General features: G+C 37.8%; 1 protein-coding gene across 1 annotated transcript in view; it reads right to left on the reverse strand.

Annotated features, from left to right (window-relative positions):
- Positions 1-1,817: 1,817 nt before the first annotated feature.
- LOC124252694 (protein jagged-1a-like) overlaps positions 1,818-26,187 on the reverse strand; it is a 32,567-nt gene continuing 8,197 nt past the window's right edge. Inside the window, exons 3-11 of the mRNA XM_046686348.1 lie at positions 12,604-12,749; positions 7,479-7,617; positions 7,166-7,317; positions 5,171-5,301; positions 4,960-5,088; positions 4,650-4,787; positions 2,788-2,935; positions 2,317-2,509; positions 1,818-1,986 (exon numbers count right to left, since the gene is read on the reverse strand). Coding sequence (XP_046542304.1) covers positions 1,879-1,986; positions 2,317-2,509; positions 2,788-2,935; positions 4,650-4,787; positions 4,960-5,088; positions 5,171-5,301; positions 7,166-7,317; positions 7,479-7,617; positions 12,604-12,749 — 1,284 coding nt within the window. The 3' untranslated portion in view covers positions 1,818-1,878. The remainder of the gene's footprint in view (positions 1,987-2,316; positions 2,510-2,787; positions 2,936-4,649; positions 4,788-4,959; positions 5,089-5,170; positions 5,302-7,165; positions 7,318-7,478; positions 7,618-12,603; positions 12,750-26,187) is intronic.

The raw sequence follows: 26,187 nt of genomic DNA on the forward strand, positions 1-26,187 counted from the left end.
GGAACTAGGTCCAAATGTAGAGTAATATTGTCAGTATAGCGTGTATAAACATAACATGATGACTGAGTGTTTCTGTTACTTTTATTTGTGAAATATTACATCAGTACAAAATCACAAAGGTAGTTTTAATATATTACAAAAACTAGTTTCAAACAGGATAAAGTGCCCGTCGCGAACACTGGTCACGGATATGAAAGGGAAACATAGATTCATACATGCAAGGAAACTTTATACATATGAATAAAAACATAATATCTGGACATGTATAAATCATCCTACTGTTTGTTTTAACTTTCTTGTGGTAATTATACTTAGGAAATTTCAAGTATTTGTTTCAATACACCTTTTTTTAAAAAGAACATGTTTTCTGATAATTTCCTTGACTTAGTTTTTTGTTGAATAGAACTCGAGTCTGTGATTAAAAAAAAGTAAACATAAACATGAACTGAACAAAGCATACACATGTACACGAGGATGAATAATTAGAATATGTCCAATTTCGTTGCAGAGAACGGCTGCAGCGAATGAATGAATGAACGAATGAATGAATATGTACTTTTCGAAAATGGTTTGAACAAAGATGTTGTTTGGAAATAGACCTAGTAGGCTTCTATATTAGAGGTATACTTCCTGTAGACTTAACATAAGCAGATCCGAAAGTGTAGCTATATGAAACTCAACTTTTAACACAGTCACATCTATTCTCCTATGACATTACTTTATGCATGTGGTGAGTGTTTAGAATTCGATGGAGTAAAATGTCAGTGGTAAACGGATAATTGCCAACAAAGTACATCTTCGTCATTGTATATATTGAAACACGTCTGTGTTGATTATTTTCTGACTGCTCTCATACAATACAGCTTAACTACTGCTGGGTGAGGAGTTTAACAGCAAACGCGCACATGTCTTTTGGGCCAAATCATTTCTACTGGTATACGTCACAGGTAACGAAGGTTTACTGTATAAACAATTTGTTTGCAAAATGCTGTGGACACACGAACGTGACTGAACCGCACATCACTATCCTGACCAAAAAATATCACGTCATATACATTTATGTATGTATGTTCAAGGGGCAATTCTTAATGTGTCACTGACAAGGGTAAATACAAAGTGGAACTACTGTCTACAGTTTCATTTAATCTACAAAACCCTTTGCACGTCCAGGAGAATTTGAGCCGGAACTACGATCTATTGCACTACTACTTCTAGTACAATGTGTATTGCAGTCAGAGAAATTAGTACATAAAGTAATAGCTTATGCTTCAATACCTATTTAACCTTTGCAAAACACGTTTATTAAATATGTACGTCCTCATAAAGATTCTCCGTTGCCCCATCTACATTAACCTCCTTGATGACAGTGTTGTCATTGGATCCTTTCTCACAGCTACCAAGTGTTGCATGGTTGCTGTTGTCTGGTGTAGGTGTAGCTAAACGACTACAACGGTTCTCGCCAGGAAGCGTGTCGTGAAATGGTTGGATGTAGGAAGCGGCCTCTTGACGCGAGCTGTGTCCGGCTGCGGCTCCAAGACGCGTGTATCCGTCTGTGGATGCTCTTGCGTCCTCCTCACAGCCTGAGGTACGTCTGTGCTGGTCCTGCACGGTCCTGTTTTCTACATCCATTTCAATGACGTTTCCCTGATTGTCTTCAAGCATTTGTCCCGATCCATGCCTTAAACAAACATCCAACAAATTCATATATAGTTAAAACCCGTGAAGACAATTGTCATTTTGAGAAAAGATAAAAACAACAAATATTTGTGTCAGCATTTTTAAACATAAACCCTCAAAAGTAAATAAACTTGTAATAATGAGAAAAACATTGTAATAATTAATGTCAAATGCAGTTAATAACCAACCCAGACACAGTACTTACGACTTTCTCCTCCACATGAGGAATAATACACACAGTGCCACCAGCACAAGTCCAGCAGAAAGAGCTCCAACCACCTTATACCAGTTACTCTTGAACCAACTTCCCTGTTGTAACAGACACATGGATATCAGATTGATATCACATCCATGTCACATGCATAAACAAATCCAAAATGTCAATTCCTTAATGTCGCATATATTACAGATATATTTTCGGACGGATGAGATTCAAGGGAGAGTATGCTTGTTGAAATACAGCTGATCAATTTGTATATAATGCATTTATGATAACATTCGGGGAATATATTGTCACCTGATTTAAATGCATTTTACCTTTGCTATTCAAAGACGTAATAACATAATGTTTGTCTATAGGCATTGCAACATTTTTAATGTTCATCACACTACATATTTATATCAACAACGTGCAACAACCTCTGTTATATTTTCTTGGGTAGTGATACCAATCTCCTCGTCATCTGTGTCCCTCGCTGGGTAGAGGGGGAAGGGAAGGTATTGGTTGATGTCAGCATCACTGTGTGATGAAAAGATCTCTCTTACAAAGTCACTCGTTAGGAAAGCATCATTTTCCAGTGTCACATAAAACTGAACTTGCGTGGTGATATTTCTGAAATAATAATAAGAACTTGTTAATATATTTCATGGTATATCTGTAAACAGAAATAATAAATATTTTTGTAGCTATTGAATAAAACAATGTTCAGTAACTCTTAAGTCCTCATTAAATGGTTTCAAAATATTGTTTGCTTCAAATATATAGCATTATGAGTGTGTGCTGAATGAAACCCTGATACATCTTGAGTTTGGAAACATCTGAGGATGTGAAGGTATGAAGGTGTTCAGATGTCATTGTGGAATCATTTGAAACACCTTTGATAAACATACATGCTTTCACTGTAGATATGTGTTGAGATCACGACATTCACTTGCCCCTGTATTCCTCCAAGATCGTTGATGACTTTCCTCAAGCCAGTAATCAGACTGCCTTTGTTGTTATGATTAATCACTCCAAGGACGGTGATGTTGGTAATATCTTAAAAAAGTAGTACAAAACAACATCGTTGTTTATTTGCTGACCATTGCCCAAGATAATATTTGTTAAGAAATCTAAGGTGTTGGAAAATATACAACATATGTTTCATAAAAGATAATCCCCTTTATAATATAAGAATATTTGATAGTTTCAGAGAAACACAATGAACATAAATTGTCATATTAAGACAAGTCAAGCGGAGAACAACGAGAAAACAAAGTCATCAGTATCCCCCGCAACGGCAAAATACTCTTTATGAATATGTCTGCTAGTTATGATTATGTCAAATGTTTTGGAGAGTATACAGCAAAGTGGAAGGGGAGTACCGAAAGGTTTTTAAGATCTGCTCAAGAAAGGAACACTACCACCAAATTCAGTTGAAGCGTAACTTGTTGCCATGGAAATGCAACAAGATGACACCCTCATAGTCACAGCCTAAGTCATGTTTCCATGGAAACAGCTAAAAATAAAATTCATATCTGGGTCTAACCCCCAAAAGGCACATCTAGGGATCATGCTTGACATATGTACACAGTTTGATGAAGCTAGCACCATAATTTAGGAAATCAGCTCCGGACAAGATGATATCCTCATAACCACAGCCTAAGTCATGTTTCCATTGAAACCGCAAACAATAAAATTCCTATCTGGGTCTAAGCCCCAAAAGCCACATTTAGGGATCATGCTTGATATGTGTACCAAGTTTGATGAAGCTAGCATGTATAGTTTGGGAGATGTGCGCTGGACAAGATGACATTCTCATAGCCACAGCCTAAGTCATGTTTCCATGGAAACAGCAAAAAAATGAAATTCCTATCTGGGTCTAACCCCCAAAAGGCAACATCTAGGGATCATGCTTGATATGTGTACCAAGTTTGATGAAGATAGCACGTATAATTTAGGAAATCTGCTCTGGACAAGATGACATCCTCATAGCCACAGCCTAAGTCATGTTTCCATGGAAACAGCAAACAATAAAATTCCTATCTGGGTATAAGCCCAAAAAAGCCACATTTAGGGATCATGCTTGATATGTGTACCAAGTTTAATGAAGCTAGCATGTATAATTTAGGAAATCTGCTCTGGACAAGATGACATCATCATAGCCACAGCCTAAGTCATGTTTCCATGGAAACAGCAAAAAAATAAAATTCCTATCTGGGTATAAGCCCCAAAAAGGCACATCTAGGGATCATGGTTGATATGTGTACCAAGTTTGATGAAGCTAGCACGTATAATTTAGGAAATCAGCTCCGGACAAGATGACATCCTCATAGCCACAGCCTAAGTCATGTTTCCATTGAAACCGCAAAAAATAAAATTCCTATCTGGGTCTAAGCCCCAAAAGCCACATTTAGGGATCATGCTTGATATGTGTACCAAGTTTGATGAAGCTAGCATGTATAGTTTGGGAGATGTGCTCTGGACAAGATGACATTCTCATAGCCACAGTCATGTTTCCATGGAAACAGCCAAAAATAAAATTCCTATCTGGGGATAACCCCCAAAAGGCACATCTAGGGATCATTGTTGACATGTGTACCAAGTTTGGTTAAGCTACCATGAATAGTTTAGGAGATATGCTTCGGACAAAGTGTGACGGACGCACGGACGGACGGAACTCTTTTCTATATCCCCCGCAAGTTCGTTGTTGCGGGGATAACTAAAACATTAGGACATTGTATAAACTGCAAATTCCAACTTATTCACTTACCAACATTTAGATCACACTTTTCTCCAGTCCATGGAAAATCACAGTCACATTTGAAGTCTGTTTCATTTCCATTACAGATCCCTCCGTTCAGGCATTTATTCAGGGCACAGTGGTTAGTTACAAGTTCACAATTCTTCCCTGAAACAGATGTTGTTTGTTATTTATTGGTTTTGCTCTAATTCGTTTGGTTAATGGGTTAACTTAATAAGTCTACATGTGACATTATCATTACTGTTGTATCTTCGTGTATAGTCTAGTACCTTCAATCTAGTATGCGAGAATGCATGTGTGCCACTAACTGTCTATTCACCTGTGATTCCCTCCACACACTGGCACTGAAAGCCTCCAGGTGTATTTGTGCAGCTGCCATCATGTTGACACACGTCCACCATTTCAGTGCACTCGTCGACGTCCTGATTACAGTAATCTCCCTTCCATCCTGCAGTAAAGACTACATTCTTCATCCACTTTATGAAACAGATATTTGTGAACAATGTGCAATAAAACTATTCATAACAAACCTTGGAAGCAGATCTTGGCCCCACTCGAAGCCTGGCAACTGTAATAGTCAGTAGTTTGCGCTTTGCAGTATGTCAGACAATCAGAGCCGTACCAGTCAGGATCACAGTAGGCACGAACACCAATACCTAAACTAAAGAAAAGACTGTATAGTAAGTCATATTGGGTCAAACATGCTGGAATTTTCATCCCAGGAATAGATACCCTATGATTGGTGGATTACTTATATATGAACACTACTTTAGTGCCATATATTACAAATATTTTTGGGAGGGATGTTGTATCGGCATGGGGTTTGTATCTATCCAAATGCTATGATAAGATTACAAATATTTCTGACATAAAGACTCAATCATTATGGTACAAATCTAATATTTCTATTAGTGGCAAATGGGTTGAATATAGGCACTGGATAGGAAAGGGTATATGTTTTATTAAGGATATGTTTAATGAAAAGGGGGAAATTTATTCCTTTAACAAATTTATAGAAACATATAATTTGGAAACGAATTTTATCCTGTATCAAGGGCTCAAGTCCACAATAGCGAGATATATAAAAAGAAGTTTGATGAATGATATCCAAGAAAGGATATATGATCCTACTCTCCCATATAATGTATACAGCATAATCAATACAATAAAGGTCAGTAAAATGTTTTATCAGATTTTATTTGCTCCAGACTTCAGTACAGATGCCCAAGAAAAATGTCAAAAGTGTTTAAATAGGAAAGTTGACAGATCAGAACAAGGAAATATTAATCTGATGTCTTATAGATGTACTGAGAGTGTGAATATGAGATGGTTCCAATTTAAAATAGTGAATAATATTTTAGCAACAAATAGCTTCTTGTATAAGATAGGAATATCTGAATCACACTTATGTACATTCTGCGGACAAGATCCAGAAACCATGGTGCACCCGCTGATTGAATGCGTGTATATGAAAAAGAAAGGGAAGGGAGTAGAAAAATGGCTTAAAACTGTTTCAGAGGGTGAAAATAATTTTTCTCTAGAGAGTATTATATTTGGATTTAAAGAAAATACAATAATCCATTGAATGCTGTAATTTTGGTCGTTAAAGAAGCTATTTATAGAAAAAGCAGTAAAAAAGCAAACTCTGAATATTACATATATTAAAGCAGAAGTCATCAAATATTATGAAGCAACAAAAATGATAGCTTTTTCTAATTGTAATTATGCCAATTTTTGTAGCTTCTGGTCCTCCTTTCATACATAATTTGCTAATAATTAAACTTTTATCACAGACTCGTATAACATGTAACACTTCATATACATTTGGGAAGAGCATGATATTGACAATGTGATCAAGGAAACACTGTACCTGTATACTATGAAGCTACCTGTAGTGTAGTGTACTACTGAGGTAAGTCTGTAAACATGTTACACTTAATGTACATACTTAGTTTGACCATTCTACGTATTTGTGAACAGCGTGATATTGACAATGTGATCAAGGAAACACTGTACCTGTGTACTATGAAGCTACCTGTAGTGTAGTGTACTACTGAGGTAAGTCTTTAAACATGTTACACTTAATGTACATACTTAGTTTGACCATTCTACATATTTGTGAACAGCATGATATTTGACAATGTGATCAAGGAAACACTGTACTTGGATACTATGAAAGCTACCTGTACTGTACTGTACTACTGAGATAAAGTCTGTAAACATATTTATGGGAATAAAAACATGAAAAAAAGGAAGAAAAGATTTCATGTGACTTTGTTAGGTTACTCCATGAATGTCTTACCTTTCCTCGTTAATATTCCACATACATAATTCATATTTTATCTGTTCTCTCTAGGTTTGCTTATTAAGCAAATCGTGCGTTACATGCATTGCATAAATGCGGCTAATATCTAAGTCTATTATAGAATCTAACTCGTTTTTGAGCTCAATAACAGTACCCGATCCTCGGTATATATGCTTAAGAGGGTGAGGGATGGTGATGGATGAAAGTGAAATGGACCTACTTGGTTCTACTCAGCAGAGAACATGGCTTGTATGGAGACATGATTTTGTTTGGACTGGCAGATATGTTGATGAATGCTGCCAGAGTATCCATGTAATCATCTGCGTTGTTCTGGTCGTAATCATATACGGTCACCTGTATCTTTATCGAGGACTATTGAAACAACAGCGAGTATGTGAGACACATTAATATGTACATTCAACCTTTATAGAAAACTATAGAAAGATAGACAGTTAATATTATATTATATCATTGTTGTATCTTGGGAGTGAAAAACATGTTACTATAGATCAACTTGACAATATTTCCTCTACCGGCATTGATTTGTCCACATCTATAATAAAAGGATTTGGTGTTCCATTTATGCTGTTGCCGAAAACCACATTATTGCTTCCAGTGTCCATCCCTGCTGTAGGCTTATAGTACAGAGAACATGGCTTCGTATCACGAGGGCTGAAAAAGTACAAAGGTTAAGGTTTGGAAGGTATATAATCCGAGGTTACAATATAAATAATCACACAAAGAACGTTTCATTTAAGTTTACACACAACCAAACTGTGTTAGTAGGAAACCCGAAATATAAAAAAGTACTGCAAACTGTACAGAGGTACTGGGGACAAGGTTTAGCATTACTTTCCGTGTTCACACACAAATAGTCCAAATAGTCCACACAGTACCTGAAGTAATCTTTCAAGTCAAAAAGCCAAGTCAAAAGAGTTTATTGTATTTAAGGCTTCCGGCCCACATACACATATACATTTGTAAATAATATACATTATACAATACATATAATGGAGAGAACAAAATGACAGGCTATTGTAAAATTTCGTTGTTGCGTTTTAAATTGTTAACAGTTCATTTCTTAGTCTCATACTATGTTTGATAAATAATGACAGATTAAGAATATCATTATCATTTTGAGAAGACATTAAGGATGTAAAAGCTAGAGCAGGTGATTTTGGCAAAAACGGGTGTGGAATGTATTTGCTTCTCAGAATGGAGTAGGATACAAACTAGCATAAAGCGGATTTCATCCTCAACTGCGGATTTAGATAACGGACAAATTCTCCTTTATCTTTGGACATTTTCCTGCCTTCGTTTATCATTAAATCTAACAAACCAAGTCTAAATTTGATAAAATAAATTCTTAAGTCTTAAGAATATTTTTCAGGCTGAAGTAAACTTTTAAATGTCCTGTAGCAATCATACCTTGAGCTGTCGTGAAGGGTAGAATGCCAATTCTGATAGAACATATCAATAGCTTGGTATTTAAAATTATATAAAAAGAGACTGATATTTCTAATGGTTTGGTTCATCCAAATAAAACCAAAACCATGAGCAAACAATATGCTTCTTACATGGGATGCTCATGTAGTTTTACAGATGTTGTCGAAATGTAAAAGCCTATTATAAGCCAGCTTTGGAATTCTATTTTCAATCAAACCAATAAGTTTTATCCAGTATTTCAAGCATCTAAGCATCATGAGAATTTATATATAATGGGTGTCTTCCACATTCGCCGTAAATCTTACAGTTTGGTGCAGATCCATATAACATTATTGGTTGTATCTGCAAATCAAAGAGTTTAAAAATATTTTAGGTGAGGTAATTCCAATTTTATATGAAATAGACGTAACGTTGAATAAGGCTTTCCTTGCTCTTGATACCAAACCTTATATGCTTTTAGAAGAGTGCATTGTGTGGGTAAACAAAAGACCAAGATATTTTTAATGACTATTAATCTAAAGATGTATCCTATTTAGTACCCACTTTTCATTTACGGATAACGACCCAGCCCTTCTGAAAATGACAATATTTGTATTGTCGTAATTAACCGATAACTTCCATTCTTTTGTGTAACGTCTCAAAATATTAAGTTGAGTTTGTAATCTTACAATAGTGTCTGAAACTAAAATGACATCATCAGCAAAATGTAGCATTAGTATTTCAGTCATATCCGGGTCATATCCGCGAATAATCCGTAAAATCATCACCACACCGTAAACATGATTTTATATTAAAATACAGAACATATTAAAACAGAATATATTTTCCCTCGTAATCCGGTCTTTAGCAGACAATACCATAATTCAGAACGATCAACAGAATCGAATGCTTTTTTAAAATCGACGAACGCTATATACAATTTGTGTTTTCGGCGTGAAAGACATTTTTAAATTATTGCATGTAATGTAAAAATGTGATCTGAAGTAGAATAATTTTTTCGAAAACCGGCCTGAGTTTCTGGGATTAAATCCCGCATATTTGGCCAATTATAATTCTATTATTCAATACAGTTGTGAATATTTTACCAAGAATACTCATAAGTGAAATGCCTCTATAGTTATCAGGATCATCAAAGTTCCCCTTCTTATGTAGAGGAATTGTAATTGAAGAAGACCAGCTAGTTAGAAACATATCATTATCAAACAGTCTTTTGAAACATTTTATCAGAAATGACATGATTACGAATTCCGAATATTTTATCATTTCTATGATGATATGATCAGGGCCCGCTGATTTCCCGGTTTTTAAATGTGATGTAGCATTGGATATTTCATTTTCTAATATTGGTGATTAATAAATTTATCCACATCCATATAACATTCTGATGGTGAACTAAACATATCCATTAAAACATCGTTATCTTAATCGATATCAAATACGGACTCGTTCGAAAAGACTTTCTTAACATTTATCAGCTATTCAGTTTTAGGAATAGAATTTGGATGGTGCGGTCGGTTTTGTGAGGAGCGTATGTCTTTCCAGAATTTAGAAGGACATTTGATCGAACTGTTGAGTCTGTTTTGCTCTTGTTTACAAAGTTTAGTTTTAAATCTCCTACAGCAATTCTTAAACTTATTTCTCATTTTGAAATATTGCGTTCTATTCGAATCTGTGCGTTTACACCGAAATGCACCGCATTCAGTTAAGGCGTTCTATTACTGTTAACATGTTGAGCATTAACCTTTTTCTTCATACAGGCGGACGAGGTTAAAATCATATGTACAAATTCATCAATAGCACCATCTAAGTCAATATCAAGCATTGTAAGTAATGTTGACAACAGGACAGCATTTTATCAGATAAATTATCGACAAAGTATTTACATAGATAATCATTCCAAACTTTTTTTTCTTTATCATAACAACCATCGGTTAGTTCATTTTCATTGTTTACATGTGGAAATTTACAAGTCAACTTCATTGGGAAATGGTCTGAGTCAATGCGATCTCCAATGTTAAACATCTCAATATACTGGGAAAAACCCTGTGAACGAATGATATAGTCGTTCACGCTAAAACCCTGATGACTACAAAAAATATATTTTCCCAGCCTGTCTCAAAAAGTTCTGCCATTTACAATAAACAATTGAAGTGCATAACACATATCTAATAAAGTACGACCAAAACTACAACTTTATCATGAGATTTGCGGTCATCGAGTGGGTTATCCCCTTCTTCACTATATTTTAGATGTTCATTTCCGATGTCATCATCAAAACTAACGTAATGGTTATTTTGCTCGCCTCGGCGTGCATTCATATCTCCACAGAGTATTGTGAATGAATCACTGACTTCTGGAAGGGTTTAATACGAAACTGTTCGATTTGTTCAATGTTACATTTATGATCTCTGTTAGAATAATACGGCGAACCCAAGAGTAGGATACAAGTACATATTAAGTTGATATCTTTTGCAACTGAAAATAACTTTTTAGGCAGTTTAAAGAAGATCAAATTGTCAACTAATGGCGATAGTAAAGTGCACACTTTGCTTATAGAATGGTGGATAGAAACACATACACCACCAGAAAGTCTACCAAAACCAGATAGTTTTACTGCTGGGCTATAGAAAACGTCATACCCGTCCAAACAATTCATATTTGACATGTCGATAACAAACGTCTCAACAAGGCATACTATTTCGAATTTCCGAAGATAAACTAAAAATTCACAGTCGTTTATTTTGTCCCTCAAACCGTTAACGTTCCAGCACAAAAGGGAGACAGTGGTGTTGTGAGTCACGAGACCACTCTCGGAGTCAGTATTTGCGGCTCATTGTCGATAGATCCTTGTGAAATAATAACCGGGCCTCGGCCGCTGCCATATGGGCGTACCGAACGAGAAGGCGTCTTGCTTCTGTTACGTGAAGAGTCGGTTGCCGGTTGCCGCTTGCGTTGACGTGTTTGAATCTGACTACGTGTGAACTCACTGGAATCTTCACGATCTACCGTTATGAGTTTGCCGTCTTTAAAGTATCCGAATTTACCGGTTTCCTTAAGGGCTTGTAACTGTTTTCTCTGTCGTGTCGTCAAGTTGAGCGAAATTCTAAGACCATTCTCCTTGAGGACTGGTCTCGATTTCAGAGCTCGGACCTTTTCATTTGACTGTGCGAGTTTCACAATGATGGGACGTGGTTTTGTTGCTTGTTGACGTTTAGCGCCAAGGCGGTGTGCACGAATCACATCAGACAATAGCCATGTCTTAAAAGTCAAGTATTTGTCAAATGTAGACAACACAGTTTCTTTACACGCCATCGACTAATAGCTCAAGTGTATCTAAGTCGTCGTCAATTTTGGTCATGCGTTCGTCAATGTAATCCTTCTTTTCCGAAATGGCGTCAAAATCCATATACATAGTCTCGCTAGTTTGTTTCATGTTCTATATATCCGATTTGATAAGGTTAACTGTTTTATCAAGTTTATCACAACTAGAAGAAATCGACTTAACGTCTTCTTTCAACGATGTTACGTACGTTACATATTAAGAACGAACAATTCCCCAGTGGAAAAAGATTGACCAAACTTTAAGATTCTCAATTCTCCTGGATCATATATCCTGTCTAAACGGAGGCGAGATAGTACTGGAACTGATACTGCTTGGACTTAAAGGCACAATGTCACACATTTTCGACAATATTTTGGTTCGTATTATACATATTGGGACATATGCTCTCACTTTAGCTTCATATTGATGCAATCAAAGACGACTTGTGTGAAACAGATATTTGTAACTTAGAGGCGAACAACTTCCAAACAGAGACCACTTGTAGACAATTGTACCGTATATCGAAAACTGCCGCACGCGGTGTTGTTGGTGTTTGCCAAACTGGTTTCAATCACAAGTTGCGTTATAGGATATTCGTAAAGAGCGCTCCAAGGGACATAACTCTATGGGGTTCGCTTGAAATAATGTTCGGCCGGTAGAGCGCGAAAGGGGATTTAATGCAACGCTGCATTAATTCATTCGAACTTTTAATTCAATATTGTAATCAAAATATGTATTTTGGGGGGGGAATAAAATATATTGTAGCTTCCCCGAGGGCTGATAGTATCATTGAGAGGAATGACTTATTTATATCTAGAGAAGTGTGGTGTGAAATAGTGCCTTTAAATTCCCATAAAAACAATTTGGTAATACAATAGTTAGATACCTACTCTTTAACGCACAGGGTAAACATTGGATCACATGTATCATTGCATGGTGGTCCTTTCCACGTTTCACTGCAAAACCCATTGTTGTCCGTTCCGTCTGACGAATATCTGATGAACTTAATGTTCAACTTGCCTTCATTCTTCACCTGCTGAAAGGTGAAAGTCCATAACATAAAGGGATATTTTGTGGTCTCATCGGATGCTCCAGTACGGACATTTTAATGCTGATATAAAAACAAATGGTTTCCCAGTAAGTATATTTTATGTACCAGTACTAGCTAGACATGGAAGATTTGGTACAGCCATCGATACCCTTTACTGGCTGTTTGTTTATGTAGAATTGTTGCTTTAATATGGATCACAGTTAGGTGGTTTTAAAAGACTAAGTAAGGACAAGCATAACATTCTGTAAACAATATGCCTACATCCGATCAGTTTGTAAACATACACATGAAAAAAAGTATCGCAACCCGCATGTAGCCGCATGTATCCATATCATAATTATGTTTGTTTGTGCGATTATTTTGATCCTTTGTGAGCCCCATACATTGGTCTTAGATATGCACGTGCTGGGATCAAAGTTGAGCATCACGTGTAATACGTGTACCCGTCATTAAGCAAATATCAAGTTTTTCTGTAAACTGTTCTTTGATATTGTGGGGTCCTCCCACGGGACTGTACACTTGACCTTGTGACGATTAGACAAAATCTGAATGGACCACTGGTCACTCACATCTGAGACAGGGTTGTTGGACCATTTTGATCACCATCCTCTGAACATTAGGCCGGTCTTCATGGACGACAATTCTAGGCCACATCAAGCACGTGCCGTTTGTGATTTCCTTACATGAAGAGGAGGTGTCTCTTCCTTAGCCCACCAGTCCAATCACAATACCATAGAGCATGTTTGGGACACTATTGGTTGCAGAACATGCCGGAGAGATCCTCCAGTACATAACCTTGATGTATTAGAACAACCCCTAATCAAGAATAGAACCCAATATCTCAACGTCAAAATCAACGCCTGATACAGTCATTGTTCTCGGTTATTGATACTTGTTTAATTTCGTAAGGATTGTATGAACAGAATCTTGAACATGTTAAGGTTAATCATAGTTATCAGCACTACGAAATGAGTCAATGTGTTGCAAAGTTTGTTTCTCTGAGTAAAACCACAGTTTTTAATTCTTTATGCGTTATTAGATTTGTCGTCTAATTATTCCAGTTATTCAGATCGTAAGTTACACTGATCTTTGAATAAGCTCCTTTGATATGGAAATATGTGGTACTGCAACACTTTTTTCCATGCATATTTATATTCACACATGCTCAGAAAATGTTTACCACACCAAATGAAATCTTCACATGATGTCGCTGTAACCACGCCGTCATGCATACGACATACTCTTCCGGGATATCGAAAGTTTGTTTCAACTTTCATCACTTTAAAGTTCAACCATGTTAACTCGAAAAGAGTTACTCATTGTCTCTAGTGGCAACACAGATCTCGGAGCTTGCGCTGTTCATCGAATTGAAGACTTCGTAGTTTGACAAGTTGAATATTTAGGAATCTGACATAGAGTGTGCAAGTCTTCAACTTATATATGTCCTGGAATGAATCATGAAGTGTTTTGGGGCAACATTTTGACCATATATACTGCTCAGGGTCAAGCTCGTGATACTGCAACCAAATCTGATAATATCCACAGGGTGGAAGCGCTGTCAACGCGAAATGTGGAGTTGCCCCAAAAGCAACTCCATTTCCTCGCTGGACAGTGAAAGAAGAACGTGTGGAGCAAGAAGAATGGTAAGTTTTCCCTCGCATTGTTTTGCAAGTATATCAGGTTTTGGCCATTTGGCAGACGGGTCTAGAAATTTACAGACTATCTGTAATAGCTTGATACCCTCTCTATTTATTGCAATTGTGCTTTAAGCGAGGGCACCCTCCTGAGTGTCGAAACAAGATCGCGGAAAATGATCGTTTCAACACGAAATGTGACAATCTCATCAGCAGACACGCCTTCTTTTGCTGTCAATTCTTAAATATAGTTATTTTAGGTCTTCATTCGGAGAATAGGCTTCAATGCGTCAGTATTTCTTCAGTTATCGTCGAAAAATCAAACTGTACATTTGATATGGATTTGCTCACATTTAGCAAACAAATTAAACTGTCCATTGCGTTGTGATTTTACTGTCCAGGAGTTGACAGTTTAGTGTTTTTACCGTCATGTCGTCAAACGTTATTCTGGAGATATTTGTTGTGAAGAAGAATGCCTACCTGGCGTATTTTGGAGTATTTATTACGATTTTGTATAATCAAGTACGATTGTACACCCATATTGCGGTTTGTTCAACAGGGATTTAATATAAAACCTCCAAACAAGTACATGTACCCCAGGAATAACCAAGACCTTTGCCCCGTTTCACAAACCACTCGTAAGCCTAAAAGCTCGTAACTTTTCTCGTAGCATTCATACTTACTATACTGTAACAATGACTTACGATAGTTGTAGCGCTACGAGAGCTTTGTGAAAAGGGACCAAGGTTATTCCAAAGTATGTACATTGTTCATACTATCATTCAGATATTAGCACTGCACATTCGGGTAAAGTACATCACTAAGCATCTGAAAACCAGGGGACATCAAACCAATGTTGAATGTGCGAAATCAAATACAATAAATTCTCCCTTTGTTCCAACCGTTGGCACCAGAGATATGGACAAGTCAATGGCCGATGTTAAAGCAGAAATCCAAATGACAGACGAGCAGCAGCCAGACCAGCTACAAATCCAACCACAAAGGGCCAGGAGAGCTGCAGTCAGGCACTCCCGGGTGCGGCCATGCCTCATAGAGGAGAGGGGATAACAGTTTGGACAGCTTTCTAGCCTCCTAGACACCCATTTGAGGCTGGAGGATACAGTAGCGTTCCATAACTACACAAGGTTAACACCACAGCCCTTCGATGAAGTCTTGCAGATGGTGGCCCCAGCAATCGATAGGGAAGTCACCAGTTTCAGGCAAACTCTTTCACCTGGACTGAAATTGGGAGTCACACTTAGGCACCTTGAGGTTGGAGAGAACTATGGGTCCCTTGCGTATGCCTTCAGGTGTGGAGTGTCCACCATCTCAGAGATGGTTCCAGAAGTGTGACAGGCAATTGTGTCTAGCCTACCTGTGACCCCTGAAGTATTGGCCTGATTCATGTCTTGAGATGTTTGAAACCATATAAATACAGATCTAAATTACTCACATCAGACCGATTTCCTCAGCAACAGTTGCTAGCCCATGCTACTTTTCATACCCATTTACAATGTTTTATTGACATGTGCAGTTATTCTGTTACTAGTAAAAAGACACGAAAGACACCTGGAAAAACATTACATACAACATAACATCTCTAACGCCCCAAAATGAGGTTGCGTGAGGAGTGAAACACAAAATAGCTAACAGATTATCAGAATGCATTACTGAAAATCAGTGATGACACCAGGTGTTCCCGGAATGGGTAAGCATGTCCTACCCTAGCGGTAGTACAGACTTCCCTAAAATAACTATGTATTAATTTTGCTGACTGACTCTCGGCCTGTATGGGCGGTGGGCACACTAGTGGTTAAAGCGTTCGCTCGTCACGCCGAGGACCTGTGTTCGATTCTCCACAGGGGTACAATTTAAAAGCCCATTTCGGGTGTACCCAGCCATTATATTGCTGGAATATAGCTAAACGCGGCGTTAAACTAAACTCACTTACTCGGCCTGTCTCAAGATAGAACCACAACCTGATCGAGAACTAATGGATATGTGTGTGTGCGTGCGTAGATAGTGCCCATGACAGCTTGCCTCTGCTCTTTCATCATGAAACGATGTCCTCGTCCCAACTATCACAGTGTAGCGGGATTCTATTATGCGTCTCATATTAACCTGTATTCTCTAGGTGATTGATTTATATCTCCAAAGCTTTAGTAAGAGTGTATGTGCTTACCGATATAAACAGGAGCCATAGCACGAAAGAAACGCCGAAACTGTATCCCAACCAAGAAGACATAATAACTTCATTGGGTCATCAGAGCTGTTCTTGGTGGAATGTTGTTTCTCAGGTCCCGTTCACAGTTCAGGCGACTGCGATTTCTGGACAAGACGTTCAGACGCACATCTGTTGTGACGCATCTTAAATGTGACCAAAGCATTGCCTAATGAGCGAATCACTATTGTTAGCTGGGAAGATGTGTGAGAGTTTCCGTTCCATATGCCTCCTTAATTTCCTGATATAACAAATGTTCCCGAGGAACTAAATTACTTTCATCAGACCTCAGCCACATTTACTAGCATACGCTTCTTTTCATACTCTTTCGCTACTCATTTTTTATCCTTTATTGACATTTTCATTAATTTCGTAATTTACAAATAGACATAAAAGCACCTGAAAAACATTCCGGCCTTTCAGAAAACAGGTTCCTTGGGGCAAAAAGACAAAGAAAACATTTCTGACTGCATCACAGAAATACTGACTGAGTTTGGTTTTACGCCGCTTTAAGCAATATTCCAGCAACATCACGGCGGGGAACACCAGAAATGGGCTTCACACATTGTACCCATGAGGGCGTGACGAGCCAACGCTTTAATCACTAAGCTACCGGACCGCCCTGCATCACAGAAATAAAAGATGACACTAAGTGTCACAGAAAAGGATATGCATGACATCCCCTACCGGTAGAACATAATATTCCGAAATAGGAATGCTATTGCTGACTGCTTGGGAGTACTCCTGCCAATGCACTGCCAGCAAACCTCTATTCTTAACGTCCGTAATATCTTCCAGATAAATCTACATACTGATCTGGACCGCCTCCGTGGTGTAGTGGTTAGAGCGTCCGCCCGGAGAGCGGAAGGTCGCGGGTTCGATCCCCGACTGCTTCATACCAAAAAGACGTTTAAATATGGTACTTGTTGGTCCCTGCCTGGCGCTTGGCATTAATGGGTTACACCAAGGACTGGTCGGATCGGAGTCAGTATAATGTGTCTGAGTGGGGTGTTCATGCTTCACTGCGGCGTGGCATCTCAGTGGGCTAGCACTATAAAACCAGCTTCAGTCTGGGCTAGTACAAGCAGCCGCACATACACATACACATGCATGCACGTCGTCATATGAGCGAAATATTCTCAAGCACGACGTTAAACCCAATTTCACCTCACCTCACCTCACATACTGATATCATTTCCTGCAGACCTTACAAGAAGTAGGTCATATCACACAGAAAGCAGAAAAGGGAAATAAGAGGGAAGTCAAATAACAATTCTCGTGGGAATATAACAATATTTTTTTATACCGCTTTGTGTCATACAACAAAGATTTTTATGTGTATTTTAATGTCACTTTTTAAGCCAAAAATATTTGCTCTCAGAAATCGACTTTTCTTAAAGCGAGATAGTAGTGGATAAATAAGAAATGTAGCGATACCATGACCTGTCACAAAACGAAACAGCGTCTATCGTGCCAAGTAGGGCGTGAATAACACATGGAAGAAGGTCAACTTGACTGAACAAAATATCGTTAAGGTGTTGTTTGAAAAAAACAATTCACCAATAAATAATAACCACATGGTGGTTGTTATGCTACACATCATATGCCCTGCGATTACAACGAATTATTGGAAAACGTGTAGGAGAAATCATATGTTATAACATATAGTACATTAAAAGGAATTTGTACATTTCATATCAATGTATCACTTCAGATGTTTACTGATATAAATAATAATGTGGAAAGTAGGCCTGTGTGCAATTTTCGTATGTAACTTGTAGTTAGAAGAAGAAAACATCCCCAATTGTGCATACGAATAAGAATTTCTGCTTTAAATCCACTGATTTAACCACCGACACTAAAGAGAATAACGAATCATATAAAAAATTCAGTACCACGACAAATAACTGCTAGGCTGTATGGACCGCCTCCGAGGTGTACTGGTTAGAGCGTCCGCCCGGAGTGTGGAAGGTCGTGGGTTCAATCCCCGACTGCGTCATACCAATAGACGTTAAATTATGGTACTTGTTGGTCCCTGCCTGGCGCTTGGCATTAATGGGTTACACCAAGGACTGGTCGGATCGGAGTCAGTATAATGTGTCTGAGTGGGGTATTCATGCTTCACTGCGGCATGGTATCTCAGTGGGCTAGCACTATAAAACCAGCTTCAGTATGGGCTAGTACAAACAGCCGCACATACACATACACACGCATGCACGTCGTCATATGAGCGAAATATTCTCAAGCACGACGTTAAACCCAATTCCACCACCACCACTAGGCTGTATGATAAAGGGGATGATATCATCGCCCCAATATTCAACTTTATGCTGTTGGGCGGTGGGGTACACTAGTGTCGTGATAAAGACCCTCATAATATCAATCACAAGTTTGTTCGATATATATTCCATTTTTGTACTAAATTACTCAAGATATTATTTACCTATACTATTTACACGTTCCTAAGGAATGTTTGATATTCAATTGCTGACTACAACATAACACTGACATAGAGTATAAGCGATACTAGAATACAAACGACGTCCTTACCCACCAGCTGAGACTGACCACTTCTCCGATCTATTTACCGCCTCTAACGACAAACATCCATTGCTTGCCAATGTCATTCATTTGTAACTATTGTGGATATACAGAAATAATTGTACGCATAAAACATGTGGCTAACATGATCATGGCAAAACTGACAGTGAAGAGGAACTATTTTCAAATGTAAAGTAATATCTGTTTGGTGTATAGTGTGTATAAACATAACATGATCAGTGAGTGCCTCTATTGCTTTTACTTGTGAAATATTACATGATTTTCACATTAAAAATCCTCAATACAAAATCATATAGATACATGTATCTTTAATGTGTTACAAAATCTAGTTTCAAACAGGACATATTATTCGTCATGAACACTGGTCACGAAATAACAAGGGAAAACATGGATCCATATTTGCATGCAAACATTTTAAATATGAATTGCACACACATAATATCTGTACATGTACAAAAAAGTCCTACTGTTTTAACTTCCTTAAATTAATTCTTCTTAACAGAAGTATTCAAATTTTTGTTTCAATACACCATTGTATATATGTTCTCTGACATTTTCCTTGACTTAGTTATTTGTCGAATTCTACAGAATCTCGAGCCTGTGATATAATTTTTAATAGTTTACTTTTCAAGTAATTCTACATGGAAAAGGAGAATGCCTTATAAACGTGGATTGAACAAAGCAAACTTATGTGCATGAGGATGATCATTTAGTCCATTTTTGTGAATGATTGAATGAATATGTACTTATTGAAAGTGGATTGAACAAAGCAGGGACATGTACATGTGAATGAAACTGTTTGGCATCTTACCAATTTTTGCATTCAAAGTAGAGTTATACTTCCTATATACTTAGTTCTGAACCGCAGGGGGCGGTGTCGTAGCCTAGTGGTTAAAGCTTTCGCACGTCAAGACGAAGCCCCGGGTTAGATTCCCCACATGGAACCCGCGCCGTGATATTGCTGGAATATTAGTAAAAGCCACGTAAAACCAAACTCATCCACTCATTCTGAACCGCAAATTGCTGTCCTGATCACAAGCTGCTCGAGCTAGTTTAGGCCCCCAAAATACCACGTACCATATATATATATATATATATATATATATATATATTCCTGGGGAAATTTATTAACACCCTGTAAATTTGTCAGCAAAACCATTTGCACGCCCAGGAGAATCTTATGCCAAGAATAGGATAGATTGTACTACTACTACTGCTACGACGACGACTACTACTTGTTGCTGTTGATGTTGCTGCTACTGTTATGATTACTATTACTAGTGCATAAAGCTGCATAGATCATAGATCACGAATTCAAAAGGCATACGGCTGAGACAAAAAACAACAACACTAAACTGTGAACTCTGGTGATGGTGTCACCGTCATACCAGCTGTTTGAATCAGAGGCGGGTATTTAACAAAACTGATCAATCAGAATACAGTAATTTCGAAAGTTATTGTAAAATCAGCCATGTTTTGTGATTCCGGACTTGGTCCACGTGAGGTTATGCGACATTCAAAATCATATGGTATGTGGCTTGTGTTCTGACTAAAAGCTGTCGTTTAAAAATTTGACCAGCTACTCTGATTTGATGCATGCATCTTGTACTGCAGGTAGTGAAAAGTGTACGTAAAATTATAACTTGTGCTTCAACACTTATTTAACTGATATTTAAACATTCGTAATTTCTGTCACATCGCTAATCATCACTGATGGATATGGAAAACACGAATCATCCATCTAATATTACAAAACACATTCGACCAAACAATGAACAAATCTATATTTGGTATAACAGTGAAAATGTTTAGATAACCGTACTAATATTATACGTGAAATATGTATTGCAGTTAGAGAAATGAGTGCAGAAAATGATAGCGTTTGCTTCAATTCCTATTTAACCTTTGCAAAACACCTTTATTCAATATATACGTCCTCATAAGGATGGTCCGCCGTTGCCCCATCTACATGCTGCATAGTTACTGTTGTCTGGTGTAGCTGTAGCTAAACGAGAATAATTGTTCTCGTCAGGAAGCGTGTCGTGAATCGGTTGGATGTAGCAAGTGTCCTCTTGACGCGAGCTGTCTGGAGACTACTCATGATGAAATGAAGGTGATCAAGTTGTATATAATGTACTTATTATAATGCATTCAACAGGTCTGAGTTCTCGTATTTGAAAGATATCACCCAACCCGATTAAAACTAACTTGCTACCATTTAGCCCTGTCTGAAATTTTTGACATATCATTATTTATAATTAAATTGTAATATTATCATCTATTATAACATATATCAACGTATCGTCGGCAAAAGGGCGGATGTTGCTATCTATACCATCAACAATATCATTAATATAGATAATGAACAGAAGAGGGGGCACGCCAGCTTCCACAGATTTAATATTTGAACTTAATCCCTGTTGTAGAGGGGGCGGTGGGGTAGCCTAGTGGTTAAAGCGTTCGCTCGTCACGCCGAAGGCCCGGGTTCGATTTCCCACATGGGTACAATGAGTGAAGCCCATTTCTGGTGTCCCCCGCCGTGATGTTGCTGGATTATTGATAAAAAGCGGCGTAAAACCAAACTCAGTCAGTCAGTCAATTTCAGCCATGGGTGTAGTCTTAATTAATTTCCCTCATTAGTGTCTACGATATGGGTGTCGGAATTGGTAACAGGGGTCTGGTGTTCTTTCACTCGGGTGTTGATGGGTCGGGAGGTCCACAGTGGTAGTTTGTTTTGTAGAAGACACATTTTGGGTTGTTGTTTTTGATGGAGGCTGGTTTTCTTCCATTACATGGAGAACGGTGTTAAGGCTGGAGGACACGGAAAAGATGGTATCTATGCTGGCTTGTTGTTTCAGGAGTCGGCTGATTTGATGTGACGGTTTACCAATGTAGGGAATGGATATCTTGATGGGAGCTGAAACTGGTTTGGGTCTTTCGCTAGGAGGTGACAGGGTTGCTCAATCTACTATCCCCCAATCTAGAATGGAACCAACACCTTTAAGTCAAATTCAACGTCTGATAAAGTCAATGATCGAAGAGGGTTGGGGATGTTATTACAGTTGGCGGAGGTTACACCAGTCCTGCACTGTGTACTCATGATTATCTACCATGAAACATTATGCAACACTATATATCTTGGTGAAATGGCAATACACGTACTTCCGTGGATGTTCCTATGAAAACAATTATGAACATGTTTTATGGTGATTGATATTTCACAATTGTGTTTGCATGTGAACCTGATAATTGAATATTTACTGCTTGTTCTTAAAATCCTGTAATTATATTCATGTTTGAAAAGTTGTTTTTTTATTGACCATAACCGCTGCCACAGTTCCTTTACTTTATTATTGAATTGAAATCAGCCTGGAATGATTTTGACAGAGATAAGTCATGTGCACTTGTTGAAAACAATTCTTAATGTCAAGCATTTCATGTACTGTTGGGACTACACAAGAAATTATAAGATTTTGTTATGAGTCCCCATAGTTTAAATGTTAGGTTAATTTTACAGTTTACCATTATAAGTTTTTCCACCTAGACTCGGGTCAACATTTCAGTGATTATTTTTACATTGTGACAGAACATACTGTGCCTAGGGAAATTTGTTGTTTCACTACAAGGTGACTTAAAATCTTATCATAACAGCATCTCATAGTTGGTAGTCACAAGATAAGATTACCCAATTGTCATATTAGATATTATATAATCTTATGGGTTTTCCAGGATGTACACCTCTGAGGAAGCAAAGAAAACTGGATGTTGTGCCTTCAATATTTCCCTGGGCCAAATCAGCCGACCCACTTGAGGCCAATAGAAGGCAGTGTCGTGTCGAACAACGGGAGAGCAGAAAGAGGACATTTGATACTATGAATGTTCAATGTGATATTGAATGTAACATCAATGAGTTAACAGGAGAGGAAATAATTGACCATATTGAATTTGATGATATGAATTCTGAGCCGTACAATATTTCTCAATGCAGTGCAGAGGCCGTGTATGAAAATACGTCAAGCCAGACTGATAAATATCCGATGCTTTCGATACAGAGTATCATGTTCAATGCTGCAGCAATTATGTTTTACACAGGACTAGCAAATTATACAGATTTCACTTTTGTACTTGCAAGTTTGGGTCCTTGTGCATGTCATCTGAATTGCCTGTACAGTAAAGTAGACAGTATGACCATTAGTGTTGAAAATCAATTGTTTTTAACACTTATGAAATTGCGGAGACACAAGATTAATTTTGAACTTGGTCTTCATTTTGGAATTTCTGAGAAAACAGTTATAAATATATTGATCACTTGGGTAAATTTTATGTATACACAGTTGAGTGAGCATGATAACTGGCCTGAAAGAGACTTAGTGCATTATTTTTGTCCTTCTGACTTCAAGTCCAAATTTCCTTCTACAAGGATTATCATAGATGGTACTGAATGCCCCATCCAGAAACCAAAACGCCCCATTGCTCAGCAGTCTACGTACTCAACCTACAAGAATCGTGATACAATTATGGGAGTCTTGTGTCATATGTGTCACCTGCATATGGTGGCTCCACAAGTGATCGTCAGATAGTAGAGCGTAGTAGTTTGATGGTGTTTTGTGACCAAGGGGATAGTGTCATGGCTGATAAAGGTTTTAATGTACAAGAAATATTTGCACCCAAAGATGTGACCATTAATATGCCAACATTCTTTGCAAAAAAAACCCTGTATGTCTGGCAAGAGTGTTATACGTGATAGGAAAATATCAAGCAAAGGAGTTCACATTGAACGTATTATTGGTCTGGCCAAAACATTCCAAATACTGACTCAGCCTCCCAACAGTTCGGAAACCAAGCTAGCCACAGAAATAACCAGAGTCTGTCTTATGCTTTGTTGTTTCAAAAAATGCATAGTTCCTTCTTCTAGCTGATCAAGAAGGTTACAAATACATGTTTTCCTGCTGTTTTCAGTGTATGTATGATTAAACATCGTTGCTAAATGATGATGAGGATACAGTGAAATATTATGAGTCATGCTGAGACCGGAAAGTGAAAGTCTGGTCAAATAGTGATTACGATAACTGTGTGCAATCATGCTCGCTTACTGAACTTGGGAATTTATGATATCGGTGAATTCTTATGTGGTTATTGTTGATTCAGGTGAAGACATGAAAAACAAGAGACACACATTGTAAATCTGTACCTACATAATTCCAGCTCCATGTTCCTACCTCAACAAATGCAATAACAACATTAAAGTTGTAAATGTAAATGAACAACTCAATAATGTTATTTCATTCACCCCCCAATTTAATCAATGATGTACAGCCTAATGAAACAATGAAACACACAATGTTTCATAAGGGGTTAAGATATATGTTCATGGAAATAGTTGACAGAGCTTGATTCAGCTCCAGAGCAACTTATCATTGAAAAGTGCATCCCAATGTTTATGTCTCAATTTCACCAGGCACATGTACAAAAGTTAAACACTGAGGCATGATCTTTGAAGATTCTCAATGCCCCTCGATTTTATCTAGCATACATCACTAATCCCTGTGTTATGTGTATGTTGTCATGTTTTCATCTGCTTGAAACTCACTATTGCTCACTATTACGTGTGACAGTAACTGTATTTAATGAGACGAGTGATAGCGTCTCTGATTGGAACCATAGTGACATCTTCAAACAGATTCTAGAGTACGTGCTCACTGTTACATGTTACAGTAACAGAAAATGTATTTATTTAGAAGAGTATAGCATCTCTGTTTGGTGACAGAGTGACATCTTCAAACACTTTGAACTTCTAGATCATGTGCTCACAGTTACATGGTACAGTAACAGAAAATGTATATATTTAGAAGAGTATAGCATCTCTGTTTGGAACCCTGCTATATTTACGTCTGGTCATGAATGTCCAAACATGCATAATATAATATGTTCAGCATTAAACACTGAAACAACATCCAGTCTTTCCTGATTGTTTGTTTTTGACTTCTGACACATGTGTATTATCCGTAGGTAGTATTATGTATGTCAGTATTTTGAATTTACGATGAGTATCTGTCATAATCTCTGAAATAGAATTTATCCAGTAATGTCTTTTTGAAAAACTTGTCATAAAATGACACAAGTTTTCCAACCATAGATTCAATATTATTCAATACAATAAATATACACTGTTTTCTACCAGTACAGTAGAGCTGCCCTTGCACTTGAAAGAAATATGGTTTGCTGGTGTCGAGGGTCAGTTTGCCGTCAGCTACTTTCAAATAGGGAACAGTTATCTCAGAGATTACACGGTCCTTAGAAGCAAATGGACATTTCACCTCATCAGTGGTATCATCTCCAAGAACTGCGTCTGGAGAAGCTGCGAGGAATGGATGAACATCCAACACAAACATGCCACATGGAGAGGTTTTGCAACCACTTGACTTTTGGAAAGTTTTATTGCCACCTTTTCATATTTTCTCCCATGTCTTAGCGGTGGACTCTGAATGTCCTCAAAAGGCTCGGTCATTGTTCGAGCAAGTTTATGAAAGTCAGTTTTGTCTGATACCAAACAGATTTTCCCAAAATTAGATGAAGAAATTCTCTTTGTGTGTTCAGTTCTCCAGTCCTCGCTCTTCGACTGTTTACGGGTAATTAGTTCAATGTTGCTTTTGTCAACATCAGATATTAAGTGTTGATCAGCTGAAGTTAATTCAAGATAATCATGATCATGATTAACAGCAAACGGATTTGCTGGAGGAAACATTTGAGAAACTGGTAAGGTATTAACACAAGGGTGGTTTAACCACACATTGCGGAAATAGTCAGGATAATTTGTGACTTTTCGATATTTCACTGGTCGGGGATCAAATATAACGCCAAGTTCACTGTTACACAAGTCAAGATCAGCTGCCTTAATTGGGCTGCCTGTATAGGGTTTGCTTTTCATGAAAGGTTTGTTATCTCTTTGTGTTCAGGTTTCTTCAGTTAGCAAGTCACCTGTTGTTGAACCATCCTCATCAATTGC

This window comes from Haliotis rubra, unplaced genomic scaffold, assembly GCF_003918875.1.
Source record: "Haliotis rubra isolate DU_JTF1 unplaced genomic scaffold, ASM391887v1 Scf521, whole genome shotgun sequence".
Taxonomy (NCBI): domain Eukaryota; kingdom Metazoa; phylum Mollusca; class Gastropoda; order Lepetellida; family Haliotidae; genus Haliotis; species Haliotis rubra.